This window comes from Boleophthalmus pectinirostris, unplaced genomic scaffold (assembly GCF_026225935.1).
Source record: "Boleophthalmus pectinirostris isolate CB_2022bp ecotype Guang Dong unplaced genomic scaffold, ASM2622593v1 HiC_scaffold_9, whole genome shotgun sequence".
NCBI classification, from domain to species: domain Eukaryota; kingdom Metazoa; phylum Chordata; class Actinopteri; order Gobiiformes; family Gobiidae; genus Boleophthalmus; species Boleophthalmus pectinirostris.
In genome coordinates this window covers 37,900,471-37,917,327 of record NW_026571541.1, presented here as the reverse complement: position 1 = coordinate 37,917,327, position 16,857 = coordinate 37,900,471, and the positions used below count along the sequence as shown (strand labels likewise).

Below are 16,857 nucleotides of genomic sequence, written 5' to 3'. Positions count from 1 at the left end.
GCTCTGGTCTCTCTGGTCTCACTCTGGTCTCGCTCTGGTCTCACTCTGGTCTCGCTCTGGTCTCGGTCTGGTCCAGCTCTGGTCTCGCTCTGGTCTCGGTCTGGTCTCACTCTGGTCTCACTCTGGTCTCGGTCTGGTCCAGCTCTGGTCTCGGTCTGGTCCAGCTCTGGTCTCGTCTGGTCTCGCTCTGGTCTCGCTCTGGTCCAGCTCTGGTCTCGCTCTGGTCTCGCTCTGGTCCAGCTCTGGTCTCGGTCTGGTCCAGCTCTGGTCTCGCTCTGGTCTCGGTCTGGTCTCGCTCTGGTCTCGCTCTGGTCTCGCTCTGGTCTCGGTCTGGTCTCGGTCTGGTCTAGCTCTGTCGGTCTGGTCTGTCTGGTCTCGCTCTGGTCTGGTCTGGTCGTCTGGTCTCAGGTCTCTGGTCTCACTCTGGTCTCGCTCTGGTCTCGGTCTGGTCTCGCTCTGGTCTCGGTCTCTGGTCTCGGTCTGGTCTCACTCTGGTCTCGTCTGGTCTCGCTCTGGTCTCGGTCTGGTCCAGCTCTGGTCTCGCTCTGGTCTCGGTCTGGTCTCGTCTGGTCTGTTCTGGTCTCTCTGGTCTCGGTCTGGTCTGGCTCTGGCTGGTCTCTCTGGTCCAGCTCTGGTCTGGTCTCGCTGGTCTCCTGGTCTCGCTCTGGTCTCTGGTCCTCTGGTCTCGGTCTCGGGTCTCGCTCTGGTCTCGCTCTGGTCTCGCTCTGGTCTCGCTTGGTCTCTGGTCTCGCTCTGGTCTCGCAGCTCTGGTCTCGGGTCTCGCTCTCTGTCTCACTCTGTCTGCTCTGGTCTGCTCTGGTCCAGCTCTGGTCTCGCTCTGGTCCAGCTCTGCTCTGTCTGGTCGCTGGTCTGCTCTGGTCTCGGTCTCTGGTCCAGCTCTGGTCTCGGTCTGGTCCAGCTCTGGTCTCACTCTGGTCTCGGTCTGGTCCTGGTCTGGTCTCGGTCTGGTCCAGGTCTGGTCTCGGTCTGGTCCTGGTCTGGTCTGGTCTGGTCTCGGTCTGGTCCTGGTCTGGTCTCGGGGTCTGGTCTGGTCTGGTCTCTGGTCTGGTCTGGTCTGGTCTGGTCTGGTCTGTCTGGTCTGGTCTGGTCTGGTCCTGGTCTCGGTCTGGTCCTGGTCTGGTCTCAGTCTGGTCCAGGTCTGGTCTCGGTCTGGTCCTGGTCTGGTCTCTGTCTGGTCCAGGTCTGGTCTGGTCTGGTCCTGGTCTGGTTTCGGTCTGGTCTCTGTCTCAGTCTCGGTCTGGTCTCACTCTGGTCCTGGTCTGGTCTCGGTCTGTCCAGGTCTGGTCTCGGTTCTGGTCTCGGTCTGGTCTGGTCCGCTCTGGTCTCGGTCTGGTCTCGCTCTGGTCTCGTCTGGTCTCGGTCTGGTCCTGGTCTGGTCTCGGTCTGGTCCTGGTCTGGTCTCGGTCTGGTCCTGGTCTGGTCTAGGTCTGGTCTGTCTGGTCCAGGTCTGGTCTCGGTCTGGTCCTGGTCTGGTCTCTGTCTGGTCCCGGACCTGGATCAGTCCTGGTTCAGTCGACTGAAGTCACGTAAACGGGAAACGGTCGTTATCCGTTTTTTCCATTTTTCATTTAAACACAAAATCGAAAACTGAAAAAACAAATTATTGTCTGTTTTTTTTCATTTTGGGTTTGGAGACAAATAATGAAGAAAATCGTTGTTTTTTCATTTTCTTATTTTTTGTTTTATATTGAAAAACAAACAGATTAATCTGACTCACACGGAGGGTTTTTTGCAGATGTTTTTAAGGAATATTTGACCATATTGACCTGTTTTTTAACACATTTAGATGTTATTGCTTTGTCTGGAATGTCCCACAGTACGGCATTAAACCTTTCTATCTTCATGGAGACCAAACCAGTCCAAGTTACAGGTCAGATCCGTGGAGAGGCGACCCCGCTCCCAGTCAGAATGTTTGTTTTTCGAGGTGTTTTTGAGTCTATACAATCACCTGTAATTGAATAAATGTGAAGTTAGAGATGTTTAATGTCACACTGTGGAACATTCCAGATGGAGCAGTGATGTATCCATAGAAACACGCAGGTGACGGACCCAGAACCAAAAGCATACACAGTGCACCTTTAAGTACTGTGTTCAGATCGTTCAGAGATTCAGTTCTTCCATGTTTGAGTCTCAGGTCCCGTTCACACGAGTTCATATTGGAGTGTTTTTTGTTGTGGATGCAGTGTTCGTTCTCACTAATCCGACGGAAAACGGCTCCAGAGACGAAACGATCTGGTGCCTCCAACTCCCACGAATTCATCTGATCCTTGACCGTGTGGACGCCTGAAAACACTGATACTCTGATGTAGGTCTGTGCACCACGAAGTAATTCACCACCAAAACACTAAGAGTCTAGAACATATGTCCCTTCATATAAACGTGTGTCTGTGTGTTCGACCTGCAGACGTATAATCTCTGAAAAGTTTCACATGAACCAACAACACGACAGAAACACAGAACAGACTCACCATCAGCAGAACACCCCTCTGTCACAGAAAGAACACTCATATTCCACTGAGTCACTGTGTCCTTTAGTCCGACACAAACTGAACCACATCAGGGCACGAGGAAAGAGCTGTTTTTATCAACGCTTAGTTTATGCAAATGAGTCATGTGGTTTTAAGTTTTGTTTCTGTAAAATGTAAATAAATGTGCTTCTGATGCAGTGATACGGTGATGCACAGATTTGTTTCAGTGTAAATGGAGTCTCAGGTTCTGTGTTTTCTGTTCTTGTCGTAGTCGAGGTTTTAGTCGATCATTGATGATTTTCATTTTTATGTGAGATGAAAACTCTGTTCTATGTTTTACCAAAGATTTAACTGAACGTGTTTCTCAATCCTGGCGATGTTTTTAAAAAGCCAGTAGATTACGTTACAACATGTTTATTCAAATATTTATCTATTAATATAAGGAACGTCTGTCTGCGTCTGTTTGTCTGTTCCACGTGTAACTCTCAAACCGTTCATCCGACAGATCTCACATTTGGAGGGTGTCGTCCTAATGGGACGAGTGTGTTCAGTGCCCAGTTTCAAGTTGTTAGGGCCAAAAATGACAAAGATCTGGTCAAATGAGAGTTATATTTTAAATATAAACAACTTTTGGAATCTCTCTCCTGTCTCCTAGCAACGGTTGCCCATGACGACAGAACTCTCTAACCCTAACCCTGGTGACATCACTGGAATCTCACTGCCGATACGCTGCAGTTTTTCCCATAACGTCTATACACATAAAATAAGAGAAACACTCACCCCGGCCAAGACCAAACCATCATCATCATTTAGGCGTTTTGCACCAAGGTTGAGGATCCATCCACTCACAAAAAAAGTTCTATGCCTCCAAACTTTTGTACTTTGCCTTCATCTGTTGTCTGGTGTAGAACGACGTCTGAAGAGATAAATAGTTCATGATCTCCTCTGCCTCGATTGTCGGCAAATCTTTTACTTCGGTTGAAAATTCATTTTCAATAAGATCAGGGTCACGCCCAATATATTTGTGGACTAACTGCTCGTACTTTTGCCTCGTTACTGGCTCTAAATCCTGACAATAAGAACTCTTCTCCATATCTGTGTTCTCCAGAGCCGTGTTTGTTTGTCGTGTTTGTTGGTCGTGTTTGTCTTCACTTCCTGCTGCCCTCCACCTGAAATTCGCGCATCATCGTGATCACATGACTGAATCCCTCCTATTACCTGTTTACTCCACGTCCCTATTTTATGAGCTTTTTTTACTCAGGAGCCTTTTTTCCCGTCCATGCTGATAAACGTAGACGATGCAGACTGTGTAAAAACGGCTACATGCAAACGACCTGCCAGAAGTGCAAAGTACAGTAAAAGTTCAAGTAAAAATTGTTTCTTGGAGGACCACACGAAAAAGTGACGTGGTTCTGCCGCTGTAAAGCTGTGACTCTCTGCTTTTTGTTTTCATTGTTGTGAAAAAAAGTAAACACATAAAGTTAGTGTTTATATCATTTTCAGTCTTCAGTGTTAATTTACGACACCAAATCTGAAACATCCCAGACACACTGGATGTGAAGGTTTCTCTCAATAAAAAGTCAGGATTGTATATTACCAGTGTAGTGGAGTAACAGATTACATGTACTGGAGTTATGTAATCAGAGTACAAATGATGAGTAATTGTATTCAGTTACAGTTACTGTTTCAGTGAGTGGTAATTGGATTACAGTTACTTTGTTGAAATAAATGGATTACACAGAGGGATTTTACTGTTTTCACATTATTTTAATTTAATACAATTTTTTTTTTTCCGGTAATTCCAGGACTAAAACCAGGTCTAAACTAGATCTAAACCAGGACTAAACCAGGACTAAAACCAGGTCTAAACTCGATCTAAACTAGGTCTAAACCAGGACTAAACCAGGACTAAAACCAGATCTAAACTCGATCTAAACCAGGACTAAACCAGGACTAAAACCAGGTCTAAACTAGATCTAAACCAGGACTAAAAAAGGATTTATCAGGATTTACCAGGACTAAATCCTGCTGCGTGGACGTGTCTCCTCCTCTTCTATCAATAATATTTTTAATACTTTAAAGTGTCCTCGTCTTTGTTTCTCTACAGCAAATCAAGTAATCCAAAGTATTCAGATTACATTACTCACTTGAAGTAATTTAATGGATTACGTTACAAACTACATTCTGGTGTGTGTAATCTGTAATCTGTAGGGGATTACATTTTAAAAGTCACCTTCCCAACACTGGATATTACTGCCTCATATGATCATTTTCCCCAAATATCAGATTTTTTCCTGTTACTAAAATTGTATTTGAGCCTGAGACGGTTAATGTGTAATTTCTTGTTCAATATAGATTAATATTAAGGTTCAGGTTTTATGAGATTTGTTGTCGATAAATAGTAATTATTGATCAGATTGTCATAAATGGTTGAAAGGTTAAAAGGAGAAAAAGCTACACTGTAAGAACTAATTGTTTTTATTTTATTTTTTTGCAGCTCTTATGGCACAGGTGTCAAACATGCGGCCCGGGGGCCAGATCCGGCCCTCCAAGACCTTTAACGTGGCCCTGGGCTGATTTTCTACTAAAATATTTTAATTATATTTTCTATTAAAATGTTGTTAATTTTCTGTGGTGTTTATCACAGCAGCGTCTCCAGCGTCTCTGTACGTGGCCCCTCCCACCAGAGCAGCACAAATGAAGACTTGTCTCTTTCCAAACGCTCTTAAAGGACGATCGTTTTGACTGTTGACCGTGACACCCTCATCAGAAAAATGTCCAACATGAGAAAAGTGGAGCCGAGTGCAGGATTTTACAACAAAAATGGACTTATTCCTGTTTACAGACAAGTTCATGTTAAAACTTTGTGTTGAAATTGAATTTTTCTTAAAGTTTCAGGTTGTTCATAATAATATAATATTTTGTAAAAGAGTTCATCAATTAAAAAAGATTTCTGTAATAGATTTGTGTTTCTCTGCACAAATATTTGAACTTATTGTTATTTTTGGGGTTTATATGACATGAGTTTTCTGATCCGGACACTTTGGATCAAAGTCGGTTGGACACGACCCCCGGAACAACATGAGTTTGACTCTCCTGTCTTACGGTGTGTTCACAAACAAGGCCCAAAAATAAAAGTTTTGAACCATCAGTATATGAGACCATAATTTCAACCCGGGATGCCACGCCCCCTCCTCAAAGATTAAAAACAAACATTAATTAAAAAATAATTTATTAAGTTTAGAATTCACTGCAAACAAAAGTAGAACAAACAAAATCTCGACATTTAGCAGGAACACGATGGAGGCTGCTGTGTTTGAGCTGCAGTGATCCCGTCTCCAGACCAGAGGTGGGACCCAGTCGTCGTTTTGCGAGTCTCAAGTCTTTGACCTCAAGTCCAAGTCGAGTCCCAAGTCTTAGTCCATTTTATCAAGTCAAGTCCCTCAAAACAGTGACTCAAGTCTGACTCGAGTCCCCACCTCTGCCCCCGACCACATAATGTTGATATAAATGGACACAGGTAACGTGGGCGAGCTTTGGGCTCCATGGACTCTGGCTCCAGTTCACTTTGTATTGAAATATTCACCCGTATCTGGACCTGCTGCGGCCCAAATCCTCATTCTGGTCTTAAAATGTTCGTACTGACTCACTGGTGTTTTTGATTGTGTGTTTACATGAAGAATGGAAAAAACGGATAAACCAGGACTAAACCAGGACTAAACCAGGACTAAACCAGGACTGAACCTGGACTAAACCTGGACTAAACCAGGACTAAACCAGGACTAAACCAGGACTGAAAACCAGGACTAAACCAGGACTGAAACCTGGACTAAACCAGGACTAAACCAGGACTGAAACCAGGACTGAAACCAGGACTAAACCAGGACTAAAGGACTAAACCAAAAGACTAAACCAGGACTGAACCAAGACTAAACTAGGACTAAACCACCAGGACTGAACCAGGACTAAACTAAACCAGGACTAAACCAGGACTAAACCAGGACTAAACCAAAGGACTAAAACAAAGACTAAACCAGGACTGAACCAAGACTAAACTAGGACTAAACCAGGACTGAACCAGGACTAAACCAGGATTAAACCAGGGCTAAAACAGGACTAAAACAAAGACTAAACCAGGACTGAACCAGGATTAAAACAAAGACTAAAACAAAGACTAAACCAGGACTGAACCAGGATTAAAACAAAGACTAAAACAAAGACTAAACCAGGACTGAACCAGGACTAAACCAGGACTGAACCAGGACTAAACCAGGACTAAAACAAAGACTAAACCAGGACTGAACCAAGACTAAAACCAGGCCGGGACTGAGACTAGGACTTAAACCGTGATCAGACTGGGACCAGACCAAGACTGAAAAAGGTGTAGTTGTGGTCTAGTCCTGGTCTAGTCCTGTTTTAGTCCTGGTTCAGTTCGTTATCCATTTTTCATTTAAACACAAAATTGAAAACTGACAAATCGAATCATTATCTGTTTTTTCATTTTGGTTTTGGAGACAAATAATGAAGAAAATCGTCATTTTTCTCTTTTTCTTATTTTTGGTTTTAGTTTAAAAAAAGCGTATGAACGAATGACACACGGATTTAACTGCTGGCCCCTTGAGCTTCATTTGACTGGAGCAGAACGCCGTGGGTCGGTCCATTTTTTTTTTACACAGTCTATGGTCCCACAGCTCCTCACGCTTCACCAGAACAAACCAAAACGGTTCAAAAACAACAAAAACATTCAGATAAATTATATTATTACCAGTTCAGTCACACAAAGTTCAAAAAAAAAAAAAAAAAAAAAAAGTCAATTTCTGGAAAAACCGCAGAACTTTTGCAGAATTTATTGAACAAATACATTCACCTTTTGTCCAGTTTTTGGCTCAGTGTGCTTCAAGTGCTCTTCTGTTTCACTGTGTCCAGCACCACTCCACTCGAACCTCAAAACAAAAACAAACCTTCACACCGACACGCGCCTCGGTCTTTGTTTCCCTTTTTGTGATCACACGCGCGCCGCAGCTGCCCCGGGGCTGAGGGTCAGAGAAGTGGCTGCAGTCTGTGCCGTCTGAACCCACGAAACACTAAAAGGCTCAAATAAGCAAGGTCCTCTGGTCTCGAAACGAATGTACTGTCCCAGGTTTAAGGTGGAGGGGGGAGGGGACAGGTGAAGAGGGAGGGGACAGGTGAAGGGAGAGGGGACAGGTGAAGGGAGAGGAGGGGACAGGTTAGGGGGGAGGGACAGGTGAAGAGGGAGGGGACAGGTTAGGGGGAGAGGGGAGGAGGACAGGTGAAGGTGAAGGGGGGACAGGTGAAGGGGGCAGGTGAAAAGGGAAGGGACATTTGAAGGGGGAGGGGACAGGTGAAGGAAGGGGACAGTTGAAGGGGGAGGGGACAGGTGAGAGTTGGAGGAGCAGGTTTAACATCCGACCAGGGTTCCCACTCTTTTTCATGGACAAAATTTCAAAACTTTTTCAGGACTTTTTCATGAGCTGAAGTGAATTTTCCATGACTTTACAGCACCTACATGTGTAGAACTGATCAGACTTTTAGGGTTAAATCTGAAACGTGAACTCTTTCCACTCCCCTTGTGGTTTGGGATTATAGTTTTTAAACATTCTAAATCCTGTCAGTGCTTTTATTGTCGTCTCTTTTAAACAAAAGGTGCAGACGTTCACAAATAATCAGAATAATCTCATGAGAACTTAACAGAACACTGGAGTTAAGTGAAAGAGATACTCAAATTCCATGACTTTTGCACACCTGGAAAAATGACATTTTCAATTTCCAGGATTTCCGTGAGTGCGGGAACCTCGTTTTAAACTGACAGAACATCTCAGTCTAACCCCGTGTTCCATTTTCCTTCTGAATCAGTTTTCCGAGGAAGTTGCCAAGCGACACATGAGACTCTAGGGGTGTCCAAAAATATCAAAATATCGATATATCGTATCATTTAATGTGATGATACAGTATCGATATCATGGGCTGCTGTATTAATATATCACCAAGAGTATTTTTTGGTTTATTTTGCTAAATTATTTTGTTACAGTTTTGTTGTTTTTTCAGAGGAAGGAAACTTTCACTGTTTTGATGATTAAAATGTTTGTGTTTCATATGAACTTTGCACAAGAAGAAGTGGTTTAACAAAGACTTTTAGTGTCACAGCCAGGATTTAGCCATTTGATTTTATTGAACCATATCAAATCGATTTGAAAGTATCGAGATATGTATCGTATCGGCAACTTCTTAATGATACCAGCCCTACGAGACACGCCCCTTTTCCTGGGACAGTGCGACTTAGAGCTTAGTGACAGAAAAAGTCGACCGAATTATGTCAATGAATGACTTTATCCAATTTCCAGACAGATAAATGTCCTCAAATGTGACGCTGCATCAATATTGATCTCGTGCGCTTGTTTTTACTCGTGCGCCGCCGCAGGTCCACGTGCCCGACACTGAGGCGCTGCTTTAAACGCTCTTGTGCCTGATCCACCCGACCTGTGACCTGAGAGGAGCCTGTGTGAGGCCGACTGATGCAAATGTGTCGGTTCTGAAGTGACTTTGGTTCTGTCTGTAAACTCCCACACATAAACTGTCTGTTTTCTTACACTGGCCCAGTGTAAAGTGACTCTAGTGTCTGTACGTGTTACTGCAGCTGCACTGATGTAAACGAGCTGTGAACAGACGTGTGAATGATCAGCATTTACACATATCATTCATTACCGCGGGGCACACGTATTTACTGCTAAAGGCTGATGGTGGTAGTTTTTACTTTGTTTACTGATTGAAATGTGATGCAAAAATACCATTAGTCTGACCTACTGTCTGTAAATATGACGTAAAGATGCAGAATAACAGTTAATGTCGCCTAAACTAGGGATGGGCATTTGATGAAATTTTCTTAATCGATTGTTAATTCTTCTGACGATCGATTATCGATTAATCATTAACATTTTTATATTAAAATGATCATTATTATTTCTATCTGCACTAATCTGCATAAATAAATTCAACTTTACGACATATAAACCGTAACGACTCTAGATCCACATCAGCTGTTTGACATTATAATGTGTTTAATTCAGTTTTGTTCAAATCTCACAGAAACAAAACTTAAAACCACATCACTAATTTACATAAACTAAGTGAAGATAAAACTCCAGCTCTTGTGTCGCTGATGTGGTTCAACTTGTGTTGGATTAAAAGACATGACTCAGGTGAATACAGGTCAGTGTGACCAGATTTGTGTTTGTCAAAACCAGGACAGCGTACGGGGGGAGGGGGGCGGGGCCTCGTCATCCACATTGAGCGACTCTCACCTGGAAAAACTTTTTCCCACTGGACACAGAAACATATGTGCTGCTTTATCCACTGTGCACATGGACTCACACTTGTCCCAACGCAACGGAAAGTGTGGAATTTCTTGTACAAATCATCGTTAATACGCATTTGTGCTTCGGTTCGTTACAGACTGACCCACTGTTTGTGTCTCGCTCCTTCTGATGCAGAGACACATGTACACACCTGTTTGGTCACGACACACAGTGACCTACATTTGGTTTGTCGATTAAAATGAACGTAATCGATGAAATTCTTAATGATCAATTATCGATTAATCATGCCCATCCCTAGCCTAAACAAACACAATTTAAAATCCTGTAGAGCCAGATCTAAGTTTTATAATCAACTGAAGATTTACAGTGAATTTTTACATCACTAAATTTATCAGCTTTTATCGACTATCGGCAAATCCATCTCCCGTTTTATCTGTATCATATAAAACTCATATCAGTTGGGCCCTAGTTTAAAATTTTTTTAAAAGTTTATGCAGTTTGAATTCCCAAAATGCATTGTGCTCTGTGGGAGACTCTTTCTGGGAGCTGCAGTACCTGGAGCAGCCACTAGTCTGTCTCGACCCGGGACCGAGGGAGAACGTCTTATCCCGTTTTTATTAAAGATCCATGGACTTAGCCTCTAGTCTCGCTCTGATTGGTCAAAAAAGGAAAAAAAAAAAGAGGAAATCAATGTAAAATTCGTGGAGTGGTTTTGGACACAGTTTTATTTCACAGCGCCAAAGTGTGACTCAGCTCAGCAGGTCTGCGGGAGGAGAACCCCACGTCAACCTCACCTCTGCTGATTTCAGCTCTTTTTAAAACACGCGTGAAAGGTTTGTGATTGACAGGTCCAAAATGTAAATGTTCCACAGACACACAGGGGTCGCAGGGGTCGCAGGGGTCGCAGGGGTCGCAGGGGTCGCAGTGGCAGAGTGGTTTTCCTCTCACAGACCCGTGTGCACAGCTGGGTCGGTGTAAACAGGTTGTTCAAAGATTCTTTTTGCAGTTTTCTTTGGCGGCCCTCAGTCTGCTCAGGATGTGTTTCTTGGGGAACTTGAGCGTGGTGCAGCCGAACTGACTGACTCCGCCCGTGTCCCCCGGCAGCTTCTCCCTCCTCTGCACCCAGCTCCTCCAGCCGGGCTTCCAGCAGTAAATACTATCATAGAACCGCGAGCCGTTCTCCCCGCCCAAAACATAGATCCGCCGCTTCCACCTGGCCACGCCCCCGGCCGCTATCCGCCGCGGTAACCCTGGAAACACCACGGGGCTGGGCGCTCTGTCGCTGCCCCCTCCCCCCCTCTCCCGCTCGTTCGTCACCACCACCTCGCGCTCCGTCCCCCGCCCTTCTCGGAAAAACAGCACCCGTCCCGTGGCGTCCAGCGTCTCCAGGTTGGTAAAATTCCCATCTAAAAACTTGGTGGTGTCCCTCATGTATCCGCCGATCGCGCAGACTCCGCCCCTGACCGCCACACCGCCCGCCAGGCAGGTCGCTCCAGAGTCCAGAGCCACTTTGGTCCAGCAGCGCGTGAGCGTGTGGTAGATGAGCACGCCGGAGTGCACCACGGCTCTGTTCTGTTCTAACGTGGTTCCTCCGAGTAAATAAAGACGGGAGCGGAGGGTGGCGCAGGCAAAGGCTCTGAGCGGCAGGGGCAGGCGAGGCCCGAGAGACCAGGTCATCGTCGTCAGGTCCAGGACCTCGCTGGAGTCCAGCAGAGCCGAGCGGTTACTCCCTCCTAAAGCAAACAGGGACTTCCCACAGGCTAAGAGACCGAGCATAGCGCGCGGCTGTGACATGGGCGCACGCTCCACCCAGCGGTCCAGGACGGCGTCGTATTCGTGGACGCTCTGAGACACCGAGAAGGTCCTGAGGATTCCCCCCGCCACAAACAGCCTGTCGCCCACGGCCGCGCAGCCCGGGCTCACCAGCGCCCCCAGTGGAGCCAACTTCTCCCACTTCCCCGTTCTCGGGTCGAAACAGTCGACAGTAAAATCCCTCAGGTTTTCGTCCTCGCGTGGCGTGAGGTCGATGCAGACGATCTTTTTCTCGAACATGCCCTCTCGTGGTCGTAGGGGTCCGCCCGGACCCTCGCCTGCCGCCGCGGGCCCCAGCTCCTGGCTCAAGCGTCGGCTCTCCTCGTTGGACAGAAGCCCCGGGCGCAGGTGCTGCAGTAAACTGGGCATGTGGGCGTATCTCTCCAGAGGCAGATGCTCCGCCCACCGCCGCGCCGCGTCGTACACCTCCGCCTCCGAGTGCACGCCGAGGCGGTCCGAGCCCAGCAGAGACCCCAGCGTGCCGTGGTCCAACAGGAGGAAGTCTTTTTGGCGAGAAACACGGGGGAAGTGCTGAGCGACCAATCGCAGCGAGGCGCGGAGGAGGAGCTGGTCGTGGTGCGAGCGGGCGAGAGAATACATGCCCAGACAGTTCTCCACCGACAGGTGCTCGAACAGGAACCTGACACAGAGAGAGAGAGAGAGAGACAGAGACAGAGAGAAAGAGAGAGATAGAGAGACAGGGACGTGAGTCACAGGTGAGAGAAGAGTTCACAGTGGCTCAACATGAACAAGAGAGTTTCATAGAACAGGAACAGTTTACTAGAACCACCCACAGCACAAACACATATTCACCTGTGAGCAACAAAATGTTTCTGATTCACTGAGTTTGACACTCAAAAAAATTATGTTTAAAAACATCTTTGGTCATAACTGCAGAATTATTTGTCTAAATTGTTCTTTGTCTGTATCTGGTTTCTGATCATGTGTTATGTTGTGAAAGTGTAAAATTTTTCGTATTGACACTTAAAACTATAGTGATGTTGTCTTCTGACCTGGAGCACAGGTCCTGCAGGGGCATGACCTGAAGTCTATTCGCCGCCACAAACAGGTCCTCGGCCGTGTCCAGAGAAAGCCCCGCCTCCCCGGAGTAAACGAATCGGATCACAGTATCCATCACCGCCGGCGTCACGTCCTCCAGTCGGATCTCAGTGAGGCGGGACTCCACCAGGGGACTCGTGAACATCGCACGAAAGTACGGGCTCACTGCAGCCAAAAGCACTCTGAGGAAGAGGAGGAGGAGGAGAGGAAGAGGAGGAGGAGGAGGAGAGGAGGAGAGATACAAGAGGGAGGGAGGAGAAAGAAGAGCAGCTACTGTATTAAACTGCCCTTTTTACACTGTTTTCTGATCTATATTATATTGTTTATCACAAACAATCAAAAAGTCTCACTGGAGTCAGTTTTTGTGTAATACAGGACCTGAGAGCCCAGACTGACCTGTGGCAGTTGAACTTCTTCCCCTCGACCAGGAGGGTGACGTCACAGAGCTGCTGAGCGTCCAGGAGCTGCTTCAGACCTGAGACAGAAAACATCACAACATCACAAACATCATCATCACATGCAGAACATCAGACTGTATTTACGGACACGTTGTAGTCTCTGTGCGACAACGTTTGTAGTCTCTGTGGACAGTGTAGTCTCTGTGCGAGCGGACATGTTTGTAGTCTCTGTGCGAGCGGGCACGTTTGTAGTCTCTGTGCGAGCGGACACGTTTGTAGTCTCTGTGTGCGAGCGGACACGTTTGTAGTCTCTGTGCGAGCGGACACGTTTGTAGTCTCTGTGCGAGCGGACACGTTTGTAGTCTCTGTGCGAGCGGACACGTTTGTAGTCTCTGTGTGCGAGCGGACACGAGCGGACACGTTTGTAGTCTCTGTGTGCGAGCGGACACGTTTGTAGTCTCTGTGTGCGAGCGGACACGTTTGTAGTCTCTGTGTGCGAGCGGACACGTTTGTAGTCTCTGTGTGCGAGCGGACACGTTTGTAGTCTCTGTGTGCGAGCGGACACGTTTGTAGTCTCTGTGTGCGAGCGGACACGTTTGTAGTCTCTGTGTGCGAGCGGACACGTTTGTAGTCTCTGTGTGCGAGCGGACACGTTTGTAGTCTCTGTGTGCGAGCGGACACGTTTGTAGTCTCTGTGCGAGCGGGCATGTTTGTAGTCTGCGTATGAGTGAGCGGACATCTTTGTAGTCTCTGTGCGAGCAGACATGTTTGTAGTCTGCGTATGAGTGAGCGGACATCTTTGTAGTCTCTGTGCGAGCGGGCATGTTTGTAGTCTCTGTGCGAGCGGGCATGTTTGTAGTCTCTGTGCGAGCGGGCATGTTTGTAGTCTGTGCGAGCGGCATGTTTGTAGTCTCTGTGCGAGCGGGCATGTTTGTAGTCTCTGTGCGAGCGGGCATGTTTGTAGTCTCTGTGCGAGCGGGCATGTTTGTAGTCTCTGTGCGAGCGGGCATGTTTGTAGTTTTTATACCATGACTGATGTAGTCCCCCAGTGGAGTGGTGCTGTCGTCAGGAAAGTCTTCCTCCTCAGAGTCAGAGTCAGACAGAGGCTCTCCTCCTCCTCCATCTCCGTCCTGCCAGGGCTGTGGACGCCACGTCACCGCGCCCCCCCGCATCTGTCACACACAAACACAATATACAACAATAAATATATATATAACATTATACAACTACATCACCATTTCTTTATTTAATGAGACAGGGACAGTGCACAATATACATGAACCTCAACAGGAGACATGTTTGTAGTAGGTTGTAGCATCAGTGTTCATTTCCATCTGTCGTCCCGGGGCAGATTCACTGATTGATTGTTTTTAACTGACCTTGACCATCAGCTGTTCTTCCTGGAGACCTGTAGCATGTTTTGGGTTGATATGAAATGAGAACAAAGGAAAGTCCAAACTGAAACCTCCTCTGCTCTCAGATAAGACTTATCTCACTTCAGAAAGCAACAAAAAGTCACTTTCACTGTTGACTAGATAGATCTGTGTTCTAGGGAGGGGCAAAAATAATGAAAACTTGTGTGTTGTATTTGTGTGTGTGTGTGTGTGTGTTTTTTTTTTTTTTTTTTTTTTTTAAGATTAGAACCCTGCATTTGGTTCCATATCTGGGCAAAATATTTGGGTCCAAATGTTATGAAAATTAATTAATATGTAGTGATTGCTCAAGACACTTGAAAATCATCCTATAACCTAAACTATAACATGAAACCAAATAAATAAGACCTATTCGAATAATTTGTCATTTTACTCTGTGAACACAAACTGAAAATGGCATTAAAATGATTTAGAAAGTAAAAAGTGACTTAGGCTCTGATCTGCTTCATAACCTGCTGGATTTAAAACATCACGTCACTTTGATGGAACCACTGAACCTTCTTTTTCCAGAATATTGTGAAGCATCAGGTTCTTCTGTTCTTCTCAATACTGATTCAGTCCTGGTTTAGTCCTGGTTTAGACCTGGTTTAGACCTGGTTTAGACCTGGTTTAGACCTGGTTTAGTCCTGGTTTAGACCCAAAATAGATCTGGTTTAGTCCTGGTTTAGTCCTGGTTTAGTCCTGGTTTAGTCCTGGTTTAGTCCTGGTTTAGTCTTGGTTTAGTCTGGTTTAGTCTTGGTTTAGTCTTGGTTTAGTCCTGGTTTAGTCCTGGTTTAGTCCTGGTTTAGTTCTGGTTCAGCCCTAGTTTAGACCTGGTCTAGACCTGATATAGTCCTGGTTTAGTCTTGGTTTAGTAGACCTGATATAGACCTGATATAGACCTGATATAGACCTGATATAGACCTGATATAGACCTGATATAGACCTGGTTTAGGCCTGGTTTAGGCCTGGTTTGGCCCTGGAATAGACCTGGAATAGACCTGGAATAGACCTGGAATAGACCTGGTTTAGACCTGGTTTAGACCTGGTTTAGGCCCTGGTATAGCCCTGGTTTTAGACCTGGTTTAGACCTGGTTTAGACCTGGTTTAGACCTGGTTTAGACCTGGTTTAGACCTGGTATAGCCCTGGTATAGCCCTGGTATAGTCCTGGTTTAGCCCTGGTTTGGCCCTGGAATAGACCTGGAATAGACCTGGAATAGACCTGGTTTAGACCTGGTTTAGACCTGGTATAGCCCTGGTATAGCCCTGGTATAGCCCTGGTTTAGACCTGGTTTAGACCTGGTAGCCCTGGTTTAGTCCTAGTTTAGACCTGGTTTAGATGTGAAATAGACCTAAGACCTGGTTTAGCCCTAGTTTAGACCTGGTTTAGACCTGAAATAGACCTGGTGTAGACCTGGTGTAGACCTGGTATAGTCCTAGTTTAGATCAAATTGGTCAAAAATAGAGACACCTGGGACATTTCTTATAAAAACTGGGACAAATCAGTGGTTTTGTATAAATCTGCTGGGACAGGGGACACAGGGCTCAAAACTGGGACTGTCCCGGGTAAACGGGGACTGTCCCGGGTAAACGGGGACTGTCCCGGGTAAACGGGGACTGTCCCGGGTAAACGGGGACTGTCCCGGGTAAACGGGGACTGTCCCGGGTAAACGGGGACGTCTGGTCTCCCGGACTGTTGTACCAATAATCCCATCAGAATCGTCTAACGTGACTTACCTTGGCTCTCCGTCTCGTTTCCAGCGTTGTGGTTGATTTTGTCCCTCTTTTTAACAGAAAAATATTAAAACAATCTCCAGTATCGGCGTGACACGGACACCCGGAGCCTCCCGATGCCTTCCCCCGTGTATGTGGAGGGTTTTTCGGCTTTGCTTGTCAATATTATCCGGCCTTTAGTCCCAGAAACGAGGCTACAGAGCGGAGGACCACATCTCCCCCGGTATAAACCCAACTATCACCCGGATTAAAGCTCTCTCAAAGCCGGTAACAGTGATCAGTCCACCATGGCACAACGATCACACCTCCAGCTAACGGTGAAATCTCTAAAAAAGGCCGTTTTAAAAGGTTTTAGAGCTGAAATCTAACCCAAAGTTAAGCAGCGAACGGCCGCACTTGTCATGTCGGAACCGGATTACCGCAACCGACAACTTCCGCTACTCTTATTGGCTGACCCGTACCACGTGATTATTGTTTACACCGGAACTTGTATCACTTTTATCAAAAATCGCTAAGAAATATAATACTTTTTTCATATTTTAGGCCCTTAAAACCATATAATTCGTAAAGTATACAATAAATCTAGAAAATAACAAAAAATGTTTGTGATTTTGGAAA

The 16,857-nt window shown here is 46.1% G+C and overlaps 1 protein-coding gene across 1 annotated transcript; it reads right to left on the bottom strand.

Annotated features, from left to right (window-relative positions):
- Nucleotides 1–10,530: 10,530 nt before the first annotated feature.
- si:dkey-260j18.2 (uncharacterized protein LOC325231 homolog) lies at nt 10,531–16,665 on the bottom strand. Its single transcript, XM_055147946.1, has 5 exons — nt 16,243–16,665; nt 14,120–14,264; nt 13,091–13,169; nt 12,649–12,876; nt 10,531–12,275 (listed from the first exon to the last, which is right to left on the bottom strand). Exons 2-5 carry the CDS (start codon nt 14,262–14,264, stop codon nt 10,811–10,813), a joined length of 1,917 nt encoding a protein of 638 aa, XP_055003921.1. The 5' UTR covers nt 16,243–16,665; the 3' UTR covers nt 10,531–10,810.
- Between the last annotated feature and the right edge of the window lie 192 nt (nt 16,666–16,857).